This window comes from Mrakia frigida, assembly GCF_051309035.1.
Source record: "Mrakia frigida strain ATCC 22029 unplaced genomic scaffold BDY24scaffold_29, whole genome shotgun sequence".
In the NCBI taxonomy this organism is placed as follows: Eukaryota; Fungi; Basidiomycota; class Tremellomycetes; order Cystofilobasidiales; family Mrakiaceae; genus Mrakia; species Mrakia frigida.
The window spans coordinates 256,087-274,967 of NW_027481252.1; the positions used below are offsets into that span (position 1 = coordinate 256,087).

An 18,881-nucleotide genomic window follows, 5' to 3' on the forward strand; every position below is an offset into this window, starting at 1 on the left:
TAGAGAAGGAGGAGAAGGTAGGGACTCACCTTCCGAGCTCGTCCAAGTCTAGTCTCCATCGCCGTTGTCGTAGTTGGGAGTCGAAAGAAAGGAAGGAAGGAGAGCTGAAATCGAGCTCAACCAAACTGCCTCCGCTTTCAAGTCTGCTTCGTCGCCCAGCGAATCTTCGACAGCATGTAAAATCTGCAACAGCCATAAAACAGTGTCCCTCGGAACCCTGGATCTGAGTCGCGGTCGCGTTTGAAACCTTGCCTCAGGTCCAGTTGGACTCGACGGCCTCAGGAAGCGAGTTTTCTTCTCGAAAGGATATCTGGGAGCTTTGTGGAAGATGTGAGGATCTCAAAAAGAAGAAACTGTAGTCTCTGAGCGTGTAGGTGGGGAGTGGTGGCTCAGGGTAGGCTCGAGAAGATCAAGTCCGCTGGATCACAAAGTTGCGACGCGACAGAAACGAATCGAAGAGCGAGACAACCGAAGTGGCGTCAGATCGAAGATCTTCGTGAGATGAGGAAGATCTAAGAAATGTATCATGGGGCATCTACAAAATCGTGGCTTACAAAAACGAAAGATCGTCAAGAAAACGAGAAACGACGAGAGGGCAGCAAAAACCTAGGATTCCTCCTCTTCCTCCCCTCTCAACCATCCAATCTCCACCCAGATGCATCCAATCCTTCCATCGGAACGATCCCAGGTCCACTCATCGTTGCTCTCGCCTCAGGGGAGGAGAAGGAGAGGAGCAGCGACGCGGCGAACATCTCCTCCTCCTGGGTTGTTCGACTGACTCGTCGAGCTGGGAGAGTGTCGAAGGTCGAGATCCCAGGAAGCGTGAGGTTTGAGGAAGAGGTGGTCGGAGAGTGAAGGAGGTGTCGAAGTCCTGGAGGAGGGAGGGGGACGAGTCCTGTTGAGGACCACGACGAGGCTGAGGGAGGAGAGCGATGGAGGGAGGGTTGATTGGTAGGGATGGGGAGGAAGGAAGGGGGTGATGTTGAGGATGACGAGGTAGAGGAGACTTGGGTCATGGGTGAGGAGGTGGCGGTGGGTTGGAAGTGCGAGGACGACGAGGAAGCGACGGGGGGTGGAGATTGGTGGGATTGACGCGACGCTTCTCCCTCACTCTCCGTCTCGATCCCTTCCCAAGAGGTCGATCTCCCGTCCGAACCTCCTCTCATCCTAACAGCTTCGAGCAAAGCAATCTTCTCGTGAAGGACTTTGATGTAGTCGACCGTTCTGCGGAAGAGATCAAGACGCGTCGGGAGTCAGCTTGAAGATCCGATCTCGGTTTCGAAGTCCAGCCTCACACTCTCATCTTCTCGCCCCTATCGCTCGAGAAGGGGAACATAATAAGAAGAAGAAAAACTCACCTAACCAAAACCTCCAACTTGAACTCTCCCTTCCCGCCTCCTTTCCCTCCTCCTCCTCCCTCCCCGTCTCCCTCGTCCCCGTCGACCAAACCTCCTCCCTCGGGTACGAGACTCCTCAACTCCGCCAACGCAGCGTTGATCTTCTCCCTCCTTCTCTTCTCGATGATGGAATGGTTGATCTTCCTCTGACTCTCCCTGACCGCTCGAGTCGATTTCTTCGACGCTCCTCCCTTGGCTGAGCTAGTCTTCGCGTCGGCGGCTGTTGGAGGGACGAGACTGGGAGGAGGGAGGTGCAGAGGAGGAGGAGAGTGCGAGAGGGATGACGTGGATGAGGACTCGTAGGAGGAAGGGGAAGGCTTGTTGTAGTTTAGGTTCGTAGTCGAGTTGCGAGATGAGGAGGGATGGAGGTAAGGCGAAGGGTCGGGGGTTGGAGGGAGCGTGGGCTGAACGAGCGAGAGCATAGATCAGCTTCGATTTTCTCGATGAGCTTCGTTCATTGAAAGAACAGTAGAGAGATGGGAAGGTTGGAGTTTACCTCGTTCGTGGGATGCTGAGAAGATGAAGAGCGTCGGCCGTACGAGGGAGGAAACGGAGGAGAAGCTTGACTGAACGAGGAGGTTGAGGAGCTTGCTCGTCGAGGCGGGGGCGGGTTCGAGTAGTTCTGGATGTTCATAGCCGTGGAGAACGTGGATAAGAAGATGGTGGTTTGGGGGAGAAGAGCTCGAAGGAGCGAGCTCGTTCGTGAGCACACGACCAAGGAGAACGAGGGCAGGGTCGGAGGCGCTCGAGCTCGAGCGACGCACGTTCACGAGAGCGGAGAAGCGAGCCAACCTCGAACTCAAATTTTCAGGTCTAGTTTGTTGTTGTTGGTAACATTAGGAGACGCAGGTGGTGGTGTAGATGATGTCGCAGGAGGAGATAAAACGTTTAAGCGGAGAGCTGGCGGCAGGAAACAAAAAACGAAGGGAGAGCGACGAGCGTCGCCAGAAATACTTCACGCTCGTGATTCTGCTCGATATAAGGGACGGACATCCTCAGCGACGTCAAAATCAGCTCTAAGCTCTCAGGTCCAAGGGCTAGAGCTCTTCTGAATCGAAGTGATCAAGAGGGGTTCGAACTCGAGGTGAGACGCGTCGGATCAGACGAGGAGGACTTGTTTGAGAGCTGCTGAAGGGTCTGGATTGAGATCTTTACGAAGCTTCTTGGGAGACATCGCAAACATTTTCAGCTGGGGAAATGGGAGACAAAGCGAGGGACCAAAAGAGGAGGTGAAGGACGATCGCGACGCTTCGGTGAAGGGGGACAGCGTACCTCTTCGACTCGAGCGAGATCTGACTCCCTGGGACTAGGTTTCGAGTCAGGATAAATTGAGATGACGAGCCGAAGGAGACGATGAACCGCAGGAAGAGAAGGTGGTAGGTCAGGAGAGAGAGAAGAGAGAAGGACGCGACGGAGTCACGACGCGACCTTCAGGTCTTGTTGGCATCGATGAGGTGGGACGGACCCCGTGAAGAGGTGAGAGAGAGATCATAAGAGGCTTCTTCGAGTAGGGGTAAGACATGTCTATCTCGCAAAAGACCAGGTGAACAGAGAAGAAGCACGTTCGGTCGAAGAGCATCGATGCAGACGATACGAAGCGTAAAAATGCCTCCTCTGTAGGAGAGGAGGGGAGCCCGAAGGGCGATCCGACTTCCCTCAGCGCTGAGAGACGGCAAAAAGTAATGTTTGACTCTGGGGTGACTGGTATCCGGCGAATCGATCTTAACCCGCGACCACCTCTCCTTCTTTTTCCCGCCTTTCTTCCTCCAGGCTTGAAAATTTTCTCACGGGTCTTCCTCTCCAAGCCTCTGTGGACAACATCGTCCCAGTAGTTGAAGAGCTAGACCTGGAAGGACGTGTCGAAGAGCAGGGAGAGGGCGTGCACGAAATCAACCCTCCCGCAACCTCGCCTGCCCTCTTGTCTTCGCCTCTGCTTTTTTTTAAACAGAGATTTCTCATCGTCCCGTAGACAACCTCTTTGAAGCTATATACCCCTGGTATCTCACAGGGGTCATCAAAAACGGCACTTTTTTCCCTCGCTCTCTATTTCGCCCCTTGCACGAATTCAACCCTCCTGCGAATCGACGCGTCGCCCGAGCTCCCAACCTCTCGAGCCCTTCCGGCAGCCCCAAGTCCATAAACGCACCTCCTAGACAAGCTAATGCTCCTAGAGCTATCCTGCTTGACTTCGATCAACATTTGGCCCGTCGATACGAAAAATCATCCCTCTTGCACGAAATCAACCCTCCTCTCCTTCCCGTCCAATCGACAAACAGATCTTTTGCCTGCTCAGCCTCGCGCCCAAGTTGACTTGGAACGCATTTGTCTGACTGAAAGATCAATGACCGTCTGAGTCAGTCAGCAGGAAGAGGATGGGGCGAGGACGAGGAGAAAGCGACGCGTCGTGACTTCGTTTCAGCCCTCTCACAGATCGCACAGAAGTTATCGTGACCTTAGAACGCTTCTAATCGACTTTCAGTACAAGATCTAGTTTGGCAGAACGCCGCTCGGTCATCTTGAAAAGCCTAGCACGAATTTAACCCACTTTGCACGAAATCAACCCTCCTCTCCTCGACCTTCCCCTCTTCGCGCTGCGTTCCCCTCGACGTCCATCTTCACTCCCGGGAAGGAGGAGGAGACAGTACAGATGACCGCAAAGGTCATCTTCGGTTTCGCAGAGAGCGGCAGAAGCCTCCTGACATCGGCTGAAGATTGAATCGCGAGCACGTCTTGCTCCAACTTCCCGACTGACCAGTACTGATCACAAAGGAATAGAGACCCTTCAACGAAGCAGAACGCTCCGTCTCCACGTATGATCCAAAAAGAACTCCTCCCTCCTCCCTATTGCGTCGAGGCTCCCTCCCACGCAAAAGGAAGCCAAAAAAAAATATTGTTTGACCTTGGGGTGACTCGAACACCCGTATCCGGCGAGTCGATCTTAACCACAAGCCGACGCTCTAACCACCTAAACTACAAAGTCTTAACAAATGACTGTTCTTTGATGTTAGAAAGTCTCTGACTCATGGCTAGTATCGGTAGAAAGAAGAGGAGGTCGATCTCGTCTTCGGACTGGGTCTTCTTCCGTTCCTCTTCACTTCTGTCTTGCTGTGGTTAGCTCATAGTCGCCCTCGACCAGTGATAGTGCTTGCCTAGTTGTCTCTGCAGAAGGAGGGTGGGGGAGGAAGACGAGGAGGGAAGAGGGAGGGAGGGGAAGAGGATGTCAAAAGGAGAGCTAGACGCCCTGTTGAGCTCGACGCGACGAGGAGGAAGTCGGAGCCAGAGATCGAGCCCGAAGTGAGAAGAAAAGAGGAACGCTCATTCGTTCTGCTGGTAAAGATCGAAGATGAGGAGAGAGGGGAGGCAAGGGAGGAGAGGCAGCGATGAAGCGACGAAGTCGAAGAGCAAGACGCGTCGGAGAGCGGAGGGTTGACTTCGTGCGAGGAGGGAGTTAGATCAGGTTGGAGGGATGAGAGGGATGGGAGAAGGTGATCTACTGCTTCAAATGATATCTGACGTTCTCCATCTGAGCCACTTTGACGCCTTGTGACGAGGGTTGGCTGCTTTTCTCAAGGGAGAAAGACGCGTCCTCCATCCGCCTCGCCGCTTCGACTCTTCTTCCTCTTTTCTCGCTTGTCTTCCTACATCGCCCTTGTGGATTAAAACCTACTTTTGCAGCCCCTCTGTTCTGTTTTCGGCCTACTTCGCGATGAAGGAAGGGGGAGAGGGAGGAAAGGACGACTGTGCGTGGAAAAAGGAGGAGGGTTGAATTCGTGCAGGACGAGATTTGACGCTCGCTGAGGCCGGATAGTACGCCAAAAATGAACGATATAGGTCCAAGATAGTATTTAGACTCTATTGGCAAAGCTTGGTGGAGTTCGTGATAATCTTCGAAGAAAGAGAAGACTCGTCTCGTTGGGCCCTTTAACGAGGACCTCTTCTTCGAGCAATTCCAGAGCGAGTAACATCTATCGTCAAAGGGTCGTGAGCAGTAGAAAGGCCCTAATCTATATCTACATGATGAGCTGGAGAATGAAGGACTTCAAGTCAGCGTTGCTGTCTTTATCCCTCGACACGTCGAATCTCGTTTCGAACTCACATCCCAGATCTTATCACTCCTCGACTTGGGCTTCCCCATCTCCTCAGCCTCAACCTCGACTTCGTAAGCAGTGATGACGTCGATATCCGAATCGAAATCAGCTTCGAGAGGTTTGACCATCTTGGTTGACTTGATGAGTTTCCACGACGCGCCGGCGAGGAGGAAGACAAACATAGCGGCGTAGCTGAAGAAGCTATAGATGCAGAGTGAAACGATGGCTCATGGTCAGAAGAGGAAAGCTCAAGACAAAGTAGAGAAGGAGGGGAAGACGAACAAGTTCAGACCCTCCCATCCTCCGGGCATGAAGAGCGAGTATCCTTGGAAGATCATGGTGAGACCGACGATCACGATAACGTACCTGAGAAGAAAGAATACAGTGGTCAGAACCTCGCTCGATAGCCCACAAATAGAGCCCACTCACCAAGCGGCGAAGATTCCGTGTATCATCTTGACGGGTCGGAAATCTCCCTTGTCGAGATCTTGAGCTTTGAGAGCTCGTCGGTAGGCGAGGAACGTCCAGGCCATGACCCACCAGTTAAGGATCTGCGAGGTGGTGGTGATGCTGACCCACCAGCCGATGACACCTAAGGAGGAGCGAGGAGAGAGAAAGAAGGCAAGGTCGGCTCGAGCGAGGAAAGGAGAGGCCGTGAACACGAAGAGGAGACGAACGGAAGGTTCCAGCGGATACTTGGAGGTACGAGAGACATCCGAAGCAGAGAGCAAAGATGACAGCAATGTAAGGAACTCCGTTACCTAGCGTATGAGGAAGGGAAGAGGAGAGTCAGACGCGTCGGTTTCGGTTCGCACCTCGCCTCCGGTTCGACGACTCACGGTTCAACGTTCGGAAGACCTTGGGAGCCTGACCAGCTACAGCGAGACCGTGAAGAGATCTAGAGACGGTGTAGACTGCATCATGGAAGGAGGAGGATCAGCCCAACTCAATGAGACGCGTCGAAACGAAACGAAATGAAACGGGACGAACCGTAGGTGTTGGCGGTAGAAAGGAGCGAGATGAGAACTCCGGCGTTGACGGCGGAACCGAAGTAAGGGATCTGCATTCGCTTCATGCTGTGAGACCAAAGAAAAGGCAAGAAGAGGTCAGAAGCTTATCGGCGAGGAGTGAGCAGATACAACGCTCGAACTAACGCGGCGACGTAGGGCGATTTGGCAGCTCCTCCTCCTCCATCCTTCAGCGCGGTGAGAAGATCAGGGTCGTCGGAAGCACAGATCGTACCAACGCAGAAGGCGCCGAGCCCGTAGAAGAAGAGGAGCCTGAAGGTCGTCGATCTGCAGGCCTTGGGGAGAACTTTCCTGGGCGACTTGACCTCTCCGCTCATTAAGGAGATGTAGTCGGGTCCAACGATGGTGAACCTATAGGAAAACGAGAAGAAAAAAAAGGTCAGCGGGGAGAGAAAAAGAGCGAGAGATACGAGACGCGTCGACAGCTCGAAACTCACGCCGCCTAGTAGCTGATGGCCATCATGACAGAGATCCAGAAGAGCATACCGAGGACGAGGGAGACAGGACCACCTGAAACTAGAGCGGAGCTGATACGGGCGAAGAGCGAGGATCCAATTCCACCGGCGAGCGTGATGAGTTGAAGATGTCAGACGGGGAGAAGAAGAGTTCGAGCGGAAGAAAAGGTCAGGACTCGAGGGCGAGGGAAGCAGGCATCGAGGCTGCAAGATAAGGAGTGAAACGGGAAACGCACCGAGGCTCGAGTCTTCAACGAGCGTGCTCCCTAGCAGTGTCGAAGCCGTTCTTTCCTCGGTTCCGAAGAGACGCGACGTCGACGTCGACGTCGATGTTCTTTTCGTCGATGGAAGAGATCTTCTTCTCGTCTACAGAGCCTTTGTTGACCTCTGAGATAGATGCAGGCATGGCGAGGAAGGGAGGGAGGGAGAGGAGCTGGAGGTTAGTGGGAGAAAGACAAAGAGCTGAACGACTGGAGAGAGAACGACTTACCGTGGCCAATTCGAGAGCGAACAAATTTGATGCTTATTCCAATGGATCGGGAAAATCCTCCCTATCATCCGGAATCCATGCTATCTCGAAGGAGGAGACCGACAAGGCGGGAGAGGAAGAGGCATGAAAAAAAAACGGAGTCCTCCCTCCTCCTCCTTCCAAGAGGGAAGTATTTCTGTCTGCCTGCGCCTGGAAACGGATCTAATCGAGATAAGAAGGTTGTTGGAGGTATTCCTTCCGTTAGAAAGCTCGGCGGAAGAGAGCCGGAAGGAGTGTTCGACGCACGAGAGAGGGAGAAAGAAAGGGAAGCTCACCAAGTGAAAACGAGGACAGAGCTGAACTTTGCATGGTCCCTCCCTCCTTCGTCAAATCAAAGCCTAGATAAGGCGTCAGCGATCACTGTAGACTCTACGCTCGATCTGCTGGTAGATGCGGGGGTTATGCGCGTGGTACGGATGGGTCGCTCGAGGTCGAATCCGATGCGTTCTCTTCCCTCCCTCCCTTGCGAATCGACGAGCTCCCAGACTGCTCTAGGCCACGAAAGCGAGAAAAAATGATAGTAAGCCTCAAACACTCATTTGATTTCGAAGCTGATATGCATTCCGAGGAGCAAAAGGGCGGGCGAGCAACAACGAGGGAGAGGGAGGAAGGAAAGTGAAGCTCACCATGAGTCGAGTAGGAAAAGTCCCCTCGCCCTACCAGAACCTCCGATCTCCCCAGGCTCAACATAGTGCAGTATAGAAGCTTTACTCCTCCTGAAGAAGGTATCCGCGACCTCGGGATGGAGAAGGCGAGAGAAAGAAGGAGGACGCAGGTGAGCTTCGCTTCCTCAGCCTCGACGCAAGAAAGGTTAGCAGCCTCCGCCGTCGTTGATTCAGAAAAGCCTCTACTTGAGAATCGACGGAGAGGTATCCTTCAAGGCCGTACATATGGTCTCGTAGAGTCGATGATGGTGGTTGAGGATCCGAACTCGCTGCTCTTCGAAAATGAGTGAAAGTGCAAGCTCGGAACGGACGAGCTCACCTTGAGTCGTTCTTTCCGCCAAGAGCGGGAAAAATCTCCTTCGAGCTTTGGTATCAGAGTATTTTGATTGATAGAACCACCAACGGAGAAAGGAAGAAAAGGAAGTGGGAGATCCAAGTCGAGTCGTGACTCGTCGAAACCATCCAGCGAGACGCGTCTTTCTGGATCCTCGAAAAGTATCACGACCTCCACCAAACCTTGCAAATAGAGTCTTCATACTATCCTGAAACTACAGCATTCATCCTAAACATATTCTCGAGCCTCAGGGAGCGTCAAATCCCGTCCTGCACGAATTCAACCCTCCTTGCAAGAAGAATTCAACCCTCCTCCTTTTTGCCAGGCCGCATTGTCCGTTCGTTTCTCTTCCCCTCTCTTTCGCAGGAAAGGAAACGACCATGGCATCGAAAACAGTCGCAGCTAGGCTGACTCCGATTTGCAAAGACCAAGGAGGAAGACAAGCGAGAAAAAAAAGGGGAAGAGTCGAAGCGAGGCGGTCGAGGACGCGTCGACTTTCTTCTTCCCCAAGAAAGAGCTTCCAACCTTCGTGAAATCAGTCGAAGTCCATCAGGTAGAAAGAACAAATCGGTCCACAGCCGCCTCCTCCCTTCCTCAACCACTCTCCAGTCCTCAGATCCAACCCCCCACCTCGCACGAAATCAACCCTCCATCTTTCTCGACGCGTCTTGCTCTTCGACTTCGTCGCTTCATCGCTGCCTCTCCTCCCTTGCCTCCCCTCTCTCCTCATCTTCGATCTTTACCAGCAGAACGAATGAGCGTTCCTCTTTTCTTCTCACTTCGGGCTCGATCTCTGGCTCCGACTTCCTCCTCGTCGCGTCGAGCTCAACAGGGCGTCTAGCTCTCCTTTTGACATCCTCTTCCCCTCCCTCCCTCTTCCCTCCTCGTCTTCCTCCCCCACCCTCCTTCTGCAGAGACAACTAGGCAAGCACTATCACTGGTCGAGGGCGACTATGAGCTAACCACAGCAAGACAGAAGTGAAGAGGAACGGAAGAAGACCCAGTCCGAAGACGAGATCGACCTCCTCTTCTTTCTACCGATACTAGCCATGAGTCAGAGACTTTCTAACATCAAAGAACAGTCATTTGTTAAGACTTTGTAGTTTAGGTGGTTAGAGCGTCGGCTTGTGGTTAAGATCGACTCGCCGGATACGGGTGTTCGAGAACACAAGAAGGGGAGGGAGGGAGGGGAAGAAGGACGCGTCGTGGAGTTGCATCTCTCGGGCTCAGCGACGACGGAGGAGATCTTCGAGACTCTTCCGCTTTCTCAAGCGGTCTATGGATGTTCTTCTCACTCGCTAGACCTCGCGAGCGTCGAAGAAGAAGCGAAGGAAAGCAGGAAGCGACGTTGAGGACGACTCGTTCATCAATAATCGTACTCTCCCTCTCCCAACCCACCATCCTCTTCCCCAGCTGGCAACGAAGCTCCTACGGCTTCCGGAGACTCATCGTGAAACCAGTTGTCCTGCGAGAGATCACCTGATGGTGGCGGATCCCAGGTTTCCGAGAGGTCGATGGGATCGTAGTCGACGTCCTGGAAACGCGAGAGACACAACGTGGAGTCAGTTCCTGCGCCTTCTTCATCACCATCTCTACGAAAAGAAGAGGCTCCTGTATGTATTCCCGAACGCAGAGAAGCGAAAGCTCACCTCCAGACCGTTCAAAAACCTCTCCCTGACCAACCTCTCAAACGACTCGATCCTCTCCTCTACCGTCCCTTCCAACAACGGTCCATCCCTGTCTGCCTCGTCCTCCTCTTCATCACTCTCACTATCAAACTCCTCCCCTTCCCCTTCCTCCTTCTTTCTCTCCTCCTTCTTCCTCCCTCTCAGCCTCTCTCCCTCCCGCTCCTCTTCGAATCCCTTCAACAGAGCTCCAAACCTCCCGATCTTGGCTTGACCTCCCAGCACCCCCTTCTCCTGAGCCCACATCTCCTCATCCTCTGAACTATCATCGTCGTCGCTGCCTTCAGCTCCATCAGGTACGGATCCAGCTCCGACGATCCGTTCCCAGAGAAGAGGATGGCGACGTTTCGCTCGCCGAGCGGAGAGGAGGGAAGGTGAAGAGGTTGCAAACGTGAGACGACGATTCCGTATAGGTAGGATATAAGAGCGTTCTAGTGGGAAGGTGATAGGGGAACCGAAGAGGAGGAGGAGGTTCGGAGGGAGGGAGGAGATGTAGGTTGAGAGGAAGGAGAGAGGGGAGGAAGGAAGGGAGGGAGGGACGCCTGACGCCGGAGCTGGAAGCGAGACGTAGTGCAGAAGAGCGAGGATTTGAGGTTCGGTGATGGTTCGAGGCGGGAGAGAAGCTGGTGGAGGCGGTGGTGCGGGTGAGTCTTCGTCCATAGTTGTGCGAGGCGAGGGAGGGAAGCTTGACTGATCTGGTTCAAGGTCAACCCGTTCGAGCTCACGTTTCGCTGCTTCCCTCCCAACTTTCACCCCCCCTCGCCCTCCTCCCACGATGCGACTTCGCTCTTTTTCACTCTCCAAGGTCATTCCTGTCGAGCTCATCAACCTCGTCATCCAAGAATCCTCCGACTCTAAATCTACCCTCCTCGCCTGGAGCCTCGTCTCGCTCGGGTGTCTCCAGATCGCCAACCCGCTCCTCAACCAACACGTCCTTCTCTCGAAGGAAAATCACCTACTGCGAGTTGTACGAAGGATTGTAGGTTTACGTCGGCTCAGCTCTGTATTCTCAACCGAAGATCAAGATCTGACTCGCTCTTCCTTTCTTTGCAGACCCACGCGAACGAAGACGCTGTCCTCCTCCTTCCTCGTCTCGCCCTCCCGCTCTCCCTCAAGAACGTCAAACGCCTGACCTTCGCTAACCTACCGAATCTGTACTTCATCAAGGGTCTGACGTGTACGCCCCCTTCTAACCTGGGCAGGCGAGGAGAGCTTATCCTCGACTTCGCCTTCGACTCCAACACCCCGAAGGAGAGACTCATCCTGTCGACTTTCCTCATCCCAAGGCTGGCCACCCTCCTGCGACCACGACGGGTCTGCTTCCATCTCATCCAGGAGGTGCATGGTGAGTTTCGATTCTTGACTTTTCCGAAGAAGCAGAGGTACTGACTGAATCTTTCCTGCCCCTTCCTTCTCTTCCCTCCAAGTCGAGCTCGAGTCCTGGGCTCTCGAAGCCTACCTCACCGCCATCTCACTCGTCCCTTACAGTCCCTATCTCCCCATCCTCCCCTTCAGGGACGACGAACTTTCCACCGGCACTGAACTCCTCCTCGAAACCATTCTCGCAGCGGTATCCAAAATTCAAACGGCCCGTCGGGATTGTCTCGACTTCTTCGACGTCGCCTTCCGCCCGCTCAAGATCCTCTGCGGCCTTGAAGGTTGTCCCAGATCGGTGGGAGACGACGCTATGGAGGAGATGGAAGCTTTGAGGAAGGAGTTCTTGGGAGAGGAGAAGCCGGGCCTGGAAGAGCTTGAGAGGGAGAGGGTTGAGGGTCGATGGAACAGTGCGGAAGAGGTGATCAACTCGTTGGAGAGGAGGTCGTTTGCACAGGTTAAGGGGTTCACGGGTGAGTGCTTCTCTCAACGAATCTATTAGTAGATCGAAGGACTGACTGTTTGCTCGCTTTCTCTTCCTCGTCTCTTATCTCGCGATCAGATCGCCTCTTGATCATCCTGGATCGCACTATCGAGGCTGCACAGGCTTACTCCCTTAGCTTGTGATCTTTCACACTACGAACTTTGATGCATCGGTGTTTTTTTCGACGAAGTCTTTCCAGTTTTGGAAGGAGAGAAGCGGCCGTCGTCGGACGCGTCGTCGACGTTCCTCCCTTTCGAGCCTTCTTCGACTTGAGGACCCTGAAATTGTTCAGGAGCAACTCTCAGACTCTCTCATACCTCTGAAGTCGTAGAAACCAAACCCATGAGATCGAAAAGCTGTGGAAAAGGTCAGTTCTCGCTCGGAACCAAAGGTCCCGCTCGTGAAACGAAGCTCAACATTTCGCTCCTTCCTCTCGAAGTTCAAACCACCATCCTGCTCCTCCCCTTCTTCTTTCTAGCTCTCCCGACGTCCCGTGTACTCAAGGGTTCTCACTGGACTACCTCCAGACTCAAGATCTACATGTTTCGCCCTCGAGGAAGCCAGTCGAGCTTCCATGCTTTCTCGAGACCGCTCTTCTTCAGAGCGTCGGCTCGACGCTTCCTTTGGACGCTCTCGATCAAGTAACTCTGGAGAAGCTTTGAACTGCTTCAGGTTGTACATACTCGACTCATCTATTTAGATTGAGAGAAGAACGGCCTGTCTGTTTCTTCGGCGGCTGTAAGTCCTTCCTTCCTTCAGGAGGTCGTCCTTCCCTCCTTCCCTCTCTCCCCTCCCTCCTTCCTCGCTCTTTCTCTCGCTGATCGTCCGTCCCTCCCTCCTCAGAACAACTCAATGACCATGTGAGTGATATATATACTGCATGCTATACCCGGAACGCGACTGAATTTTTCTCTTGTTTTCTCTCAACAGGGGAGTCGAGAAGATCAAACACCCCTTCCCTCCAGAGCTCCGCTCAAACGACGCTCCTTCCCCCTCTCCTTCTCTCTCGCCTTCAGAAAAGCACTCGACGCGTTCTTCCTCCCCAACCATCAACACATCCTCCGATCCGAGAAGGATGAATCTCTCCCAGTAGAGGAAAAGAAGCAAGCCCTCCTCCCTCCCTCTCTTCATCAGCCGCGGCACCATGTCCTCCTCGTCTCCGACTCCTCCCCTTCTCTCGCCTCGTCCTCGCCCATGGGCATCCACAAGCCGCGCTATCGACTCCCAGGGAACGACGGATTCTCCTCAGACGGTTGAGAGGATGCTGGGAGGGGTCGAAGGGAGCGTCTGGGAGGGAGATTGGTCGGGAGAGGAAGGGTCCGAGCAGAGCGAGAGGGAGGGAAGTCCTCGTCCAACAAGGATCAACGAGGAGGAAGATCATGGCACTCGTGCTTGGTCGGAAAGTCCTCCTCCCCTTCCTCCTTCTGCGAATGGTCAAAATCAACAACAACAGCAACAACAACACCAACACCATCCGTCCTCCTCCTCGAACCCTCTCGAACCTCACCTTGATCACCCAGGACTCCTCCTCCCCTCCTCCTTCGCTCCCTCTCCTCCTCAAACACCAGATCAGCTTCGAGCTCACCAACAACAACAACAACCCTACGCGTCCACTCCCTCTCCTCCCTCTTCAGCATCAGGTATCCTTCGAGAACGCGAAGAAGACGATCCCACCTCTCCCAACTCAGCAGCAGCCCAACAACTCCTCGAAACCCTCGCAAGGATGTCCCACGATCCTTCAGCCATCGATACCAGTCCAATCACAGGCGACATCCCTTCCGCTGGTCTGCGAAGGGTGCGAGGTCCTACGATGACTACTTTGGAGGAGAGGACGGAGGAAGGGTCGAGTCAGGGAGGCGGGAACGCGTACGAGCAGCACGAGAGGATGAGATCTCTCGACGAGGAGGAAGGGAGCGTTGGTTCGAGAAGGTCAAGAATCATCGAGGCTCGTCTTGGAACCCTCCCTCCTTCTACGCAAAACTCGACTCTTCCTCCTATCCTCCGTTCGACCCTCTCGTCCATCCTCGAACCCTTGCCTTCGCAGGTAGCTCTCCCCGCGTCGCGTCCTTCATCAGGAGTCTTCCCAACTTCCACCTCCCTCCCCTTCCTCTCCGCCTCCCCTTCCTCCTACCCTCTCCCAACTTCCCTCTCAGCCTCCAACCTCTCTTCGACGCGTCCTACCTCCTCTCCTCTCCCTCATCCTCCTCCCAACACGTCCTCCTCCCTCCCTCCTCCCTCCCGATCAACAGGAGATCTGATCGCCATGTTCGAACGTCAGAAACAAGGTCTCCTCACTCCCGGAGGATCAACATCGACTTCGACCTCGCCAGTCAGGACGTCGTACCTCTCCGCTCTCCCATCGAGTCCGTCGAGGAGCAAGAGCCCAACGAGGAAATCAGCGTTCGACCTCTCCCAATTCGGAACAGCAGCAGCGACTTTGTCCCAATCCACGTTCCGACCCGTCCTCTCTCCCTTCAAGGATCGCTCCCTCACCAAGATCGAACGGGAAGACACCTTCTCGGACGACACAACAACAACAGCAGAAGAAGGCTTGATGCCTATCCCTCTCGCTCCTCTTCCACCTCCTCGAACTCCACCCCCGTTCTCGTCGACGCGTCTCCCAGCTCCTTCCACTTCCCCCATCGAACCACCCCTCCCTCCAACTCCACGAGCTCGACAATCTCCTCTCCAGAAGGTCGTTTCAGCTTTCACGTCAGGAGGATCTCGTCCAGGAGGAGGAGGAGGTTGGGAGGCAGCTTCGTTTGGGAGACGAACCGGAGCGAGTTGGGCTTCGACGACGGGCGGCGGTGGGAGTGGGTCGGGAGGGTTGAGCATTATCAAACGAGCTAGGGAGGGGCTGAGGGGCAGGAGTAGGGATAGGAAGGCGGCGGAAGTTGAGGCTGCGAGGGGAGTGGCTGTTGCTGCTGGAGGAGGAGGGAGGTCGGCGGAGGAGGTGAGGGAGATGAGGGACGAGACGAGCGTTCATACGGGGACTGTGAGGGTCCGAGGGAGTCCTTCGAGGGTGGCTGGGTCTGGAGATGAGGAGGATACGAAAGGGGAGGAGAGAGACGATGGGGATGAGACGAGTGGAGAAAGGGAGGACGACGAGGAGATGGAGATTGAGCAGGTTCGTTTCGTTTTTCCAATCAGTTTTTTCGCTCTCGCCGAAGTTGACCTTTCCTTGCCTTTTCTCAGCCTCTTCGAACTGGTCACCTCTGGTAGTGAGTCGAACCTTTCGTCGCTGAACTAATCTCGAGCTGACTTCTTCCCGACGCGTTTCTCTCAGCCTCAACGTCCACGATACCGACTACGATTCGACCCAGCTCCCTCCCTGGATCAGATGCGACGCTCGACTCTTCCAGTCAGCTCTTCATCTCAGCTGGCCTACTTCAGTCGGTAGAGCAAGTGCTACGATCGACCTCACGCACTCGACTGGTGCGTTCGATCTCCTCGACGCGACGAAGGAAGACGCGACTGACTCTCTTCTTTGTTTTCATTTCGCAGAGGTTCGGTCGATGCCTTCGGCTAGTCACCCTGACGCTCGAGAAGATCTTGGGACTCTCGCTGCTGCTGCTCAGGACTCCCTTCTTGCGGAGACGCGTGAGTTCCAGCCGTCTATCTTCGAGAACTGAAGCTTCCGATCTGACCTCTTCTTTCCTTCGTTCCCCCTCAGTCTCGCCGTTCATCGTTATCTTCCCAGACGGAGAGGAACGGTTGGGAACTGATACTGCTCTCGAGAGAACCAGATGGGTCGCTGCGATCTGGTGAGTTCTCTTCCTCTCGTTCAAAAAGAATCACGACCTGACGCGTCTTCCTTTCCTCCTTCAGGGACGTCCTCGCTGCCAACGGATCTCGATCTTCTCGACCTTTGTCTCACCCGACTCCTCGCTCTCACTCTCGAGCTCAATCTCCCGTCTCGTCGATCCGAAGTGGAGTTCTAGGAAGCGAAGTCGGTTCAGCCAACACCCACTATCGACCAGCGTCCTTCGAACCCACTCCTTCCTCAGTCGTCCCAGCCATCCTCTCCGACGCACCTCATCTTCCAGGAGGAGCTCAGGGAATGGACGATTCGGCTGTCCTCTACCGAGACGACGGCCTTCTCGATCCTGGACTCTCGAGGGAACCGAGCAGGAGGATGGGAAGAGGACGAGCAGGGTTTCTCAGGAGGGTCGGATCAGAGGCAGATCTCGAGCTGCAAACTGCCCTTCCAGCATCAGGAGACGCTCGACCGAGGACGGAACCCTCTCATCCAGCAGACTCCCTCTCGCCTACGACGGTCCCTCCCCAACTTCCAGCGATCTCGACGACCAACCTCCCTCGGACTCTTCCGTCAACTCTCTCTCACGTCGCCCACGAGGACGTCCTCTCCCCTCAGACCGGCCAGACTCGACCTCCTTCCTACCACTCCGCCTCGAGTGCTGCAATCTCCCACACTCCGTCGTCGAATCTCATCCCTCCCCACCTCTCGGAGCACGGAAGCAGGAACCGAAACGCGTTCTCAAGGCAAGAGAGCGAGCTCTCCGTCAGATCAGCTCGTACAGAGGATCTTCAAGCCCTCGATCGGTCCTCTTCGGTCGGAAGTGAGATCTCTATCCCGAGAGCTCTTCGAGATCCCTCGGTTCGCAGTGGGAACCTTTCGGAGTCGGGAGGGTTGTCGAGGAGTGCGGGAGTGAGACGACAGATTCCTAGAGTCAGGTCGAAGACTCTCTCCTCGCCAGCTCCTTCCTCGAGCAGTAGCTCGTCCAACAGTCGAAGCTCTCGAGGAGAAGGAGGAGCAGGCGGAGGAGGTCGTCGAGGAGGATCCGAGTCGACGAGCAGCAGGGGAGGGAGGAGCACCAACGACGTCTTCCAAACCGCGTCGGAACACACCTACAGCTCCTTCACTACCGCTCCGGCTCCTTCAACCTACGCGACAGCACCTAACACTCGACCCTCTTCCTACGGAACAGCTCCCTCAGCCTCAACCTACCGCTCAGCAGCTTCGTCTCTCGCTTCCTACGCAACTCCGGCCGGATCGTCGTCCTCCCCTTCCTCCTACCTCACGGCTCTTCCAGGATCGTCGTCTCGTCACTCTTCGCTCTTCGAGGAGGAACACAGAGCCAGGCCACTTCCTCCTTCGGTCAGATCGCTCTCGGAACAGGAGGTTTTCGCTCGCCAACGACCTCCCGCCGTCCCTTCGTCTCACCACTCGAGCTCGAGCTCTTCGTCGTCGACCATTCGTTCAACCGCTCAGGAATCGGCCAAGTCTTCTCGCCACCTTTCCAGAGTGGGGACTACCGCGTCATCGTCTTCGGTCGTTACTCAGAGGCAGCAGTCCGTCGGCAGCATTCCTCTCGAGATGGCAGGAGGGATTCTTTCCGAGGACGTCAACAGACTTCTCGTGAGTTGCTGCCAAGTTTTTAAGACTTTCAACTCTAAGAGCAGGTGCTGACGCTCTCATGGTTTCATCCTGCACAGAGATATCTCCAAAACCAAGATCAGCAGCGGATCGGACGAGAAGCTGTCGCAGCGGGTCAACTCGAACGGATCGAGCAAGGAGTTCTCACCATTGCCGACCCTTCGAACCTTTCCGCTCGACCACCCCCAGTCCCCTCCAAAGATCCTTCTTCCCCTTCTTCCTCGTCCTCCCCGAGCGACGGAGGATCCTCGTCAACAGTCCGACCTCCTGGACGCGACTTGGCCGAGATCCTCAACGCTCAACAAGCCATCCTCGCTGGTCAACAAGAAGTCAACAGGCTTCTTGCCGAGGATTCGAGGAGAAGAGAGGAGGAGAGGGATCATCGAGCTCAGGAGGATCAAGGAAGGAGGGTGACGCTTCATCGTCTCGACGACATGTTGAGGAGGGTGCTTTGGTGAGCTTCGTTCCTCTTTCCCTTTGAACTCGAACACGAGGCTGATCTTGTCGTACCTTTTCTCCACAGGGTTCTCGGAGACGAAGTCTTCCACGGAGAAGGTGGACCTCCTTCGCAGGAGGAGAGCCTCTACGGTCCTGAGGTTCGAAGCCACGCACCAGCGTCCATCGTCGAGATGTCGGAGGAGGACGTCGACGAATGGAACGACGAGCTCAGCACTTACTCCTCTCGACCTCGACGAGTATCCATCTCCAATTCGGATCTCCCTAGAGCCCCAGCAGCCAGTCTCGACGAGGACTACTTTAGTCAAGAAGCGTACGGAGGAATGATGGGAACTCCAGGATTCTCCTCGTCGGAAAGGTCCTTCGATCCCTCCTTCTCCTCTCTTCCTTCAGCTCGACCTCCATCAGAACAACGAGGAGGTCCTACAACTCGAATCAACCTCGAACAACTTCGAGATCGAGCTCTTCCTCCCCGACCTCTCTCCGCCGCGTCTTCGACTTCAACCGTTCGAGTTCAATCGCATCGTGACGAGCTCGAGGACTACGATCGTCGACGATGGGAGGAGGAGGAGGAACTTCGCCGACAACAGGAGCTCGAGGATGAAGCTCGTCGACAGGAGGAGGAGGACGCTCTGTGGGAAGCAGAGGAGAACGATCGACTTCGACGAGAGCAGGAGGAGAGGCGACAAGGACGACTCGCTCTCTCCGAGGAAGAAGACGAAGACGCCGAACTCACAGCTCAAGCTCGACGAGCCCGTCGACGACCTCCCAGGATCCAGGATACCTCGGACTACCCAACTCGAGCCGCTCCGATGCCAGACGTTCTCGATCTTCCCTCACCAGTTGGAGAGCGTCGACGTCGTCTCCCTCCCGTTGAACCGGAGTACGATCGTCGAATGCGACAGGATCCTCGACGAAGACCCAGTCAGCAGCACGTCTACTACGATTATCCCGAGCCAGCGCAGAATATCCTCGCCGACGTTCGACC

General features: G+C 54.9%; 6 protein-coding genes and 1 non-coding gene across 7 annotated transcripts; 3 read left to right on the top strand and 4 right to left on the bottom strand.

Moving 5' to 3' along the window:
• Positions 1-632: 632 nt before the first annotated feature.
• Positions 633-2,060, bottom strand: BDY24DRAFT_443642 (uncharacterized protein; the record flags this gene model as incomplete). Its single annotated transcript, XM_076644784.1, has 3 exons — positions 1,894-2,060; positions 1,359-1,801; positions 633-1,224 (listed from the first exon to the last, which is right to left on the bottom strand). Exons 1-3 carry the CDS (start codon positions 2,029-2,031, stop codon positions 633-635), a joined length of 1,173 nt encoding a protein of 390 aa, XP_076494123.1. The 5' UTR covers positions 2,032-2,060.
• Positions 2,061-4,292: 2,232 nt separating this feature from the next.
• Positions 4,293-4,377, bottom strand: BDY24DRAFT_t86. The gene has a single exon. It is a non-coding gene; the product is annotated as a tRNA-His (tRNA).
• Positions 4,378-5,375: 998 nt separating this feature from the next.
• BDY24DRAFT_436157 (amino acid permease/ SLC12A domain-containing protein) lies at positions 5,376-7,526 on the bottom strand (the record flags this gene model as incomplete). Its single annotated transcript, XM_076644210.1, has 9 exons — positions 5,376-5,419; positions 5,494-5,686; positions 5,768-5,851; positions 5,915-6,077; positions 6,163-6,246; positions 6,325-6,399; positions 6,476-6,561; positions 6,640-6,864; positions 7,459-7,526. 9 exons carry the CDS (start codon positions 7,524-7,526, stop codon positions 5,408-5,410), a joined length of 990 nt encoding a protein of 329 aa, XP_076494124.1. The 3' UTR covers positions 5,376-5,407.
• A 2,318-nt stretch (positions 7,527-9,844) lies between these two features.
• Positions 9,845-10,887, bottom strand: BDY24DRAFT_398187 (uncharacterized protein). The gene is made up of 2 exons (XM_076641654.1): positions 10,146-10,887; positions 9,845-10,030 (listed from the first exon to the last, which is right to left on the bottom strand). The coding sequence occupies exons 1-2, from the start codon at positions 10,839-10,841 to the stop codon at positions 9,863-9,865; spliced, it is 864 nt and encodes a 287-aa protein (XP_076494125.1). The 5' UTR covers positions 10,842-10,887; the 3' UTR covers positions 9,845-9,862.
• Positions 10,888-10,920: 33 nt separating this feature from the next.
• BDY24DRAFT_398188 (uncharacterized protein) lies at positions 10,921-12,228 on the top strand. The gene is made up of 4 exons (XM_076641655.1): positions 10,921-11,160; positions 11,235-11,526; positions 11,609-12,028; positions 12,118-12,228. The coding sequence occupies exons 1-4, from the start codon at positions 10,957-10,959 to the stop codon at positions 12,180-12,182; spliced, it is 981 nt and encodes a 326-aa protein (XP_076494126.1). The 5' UTR covers positions 10,921-10,956; the 3' UTR covers positions 12,183-12,228.
• Positions 12,229-12,758: 530 nt separating this feature from the next.
• Positions 12,759-15,166, top strand: BDY24DRAFT_443645 (uncharacterized protein; the record flags this gene model as incomplete). The annotated part of the gene is made up of 3 exons (XM_076644785.1): positions 12,759-12,777; positions 12,883-12,899; positions 12,970-15,166. A coding segment is annotated over exon 3 (1,983 nt), but the record flags the coding sequence as incomplete, so codon positions are not given.
• Positions 15,167-15,440: 274 nt separating this feature from the next.
• BDY24DRAFT_398192 (uncharacterized protein) lies at positions 15,441-16,683 on the top strand. The gene is made up of 4 exons (XM_076641656.1): positions 15,441-15,474; positions 15,544-15,639; positions 15,713-15,803; positions 15,868-16,683. Exons 3-4 carry the CDS (start codon positions 15,786-15,788, stop codon positions 16,621-16,623), a joined length of 774 nt encoding a protein of 257 aa, XP_076494128.1. The 5' UTR covers positions 15,441-15,474; positions 15,544-15,639; positions 15,713-15,785; the 3' UTR covers positions 16,624-16,683.
• Positions 16,684-18,881: the final 2,198 nt, after the last annotated feature.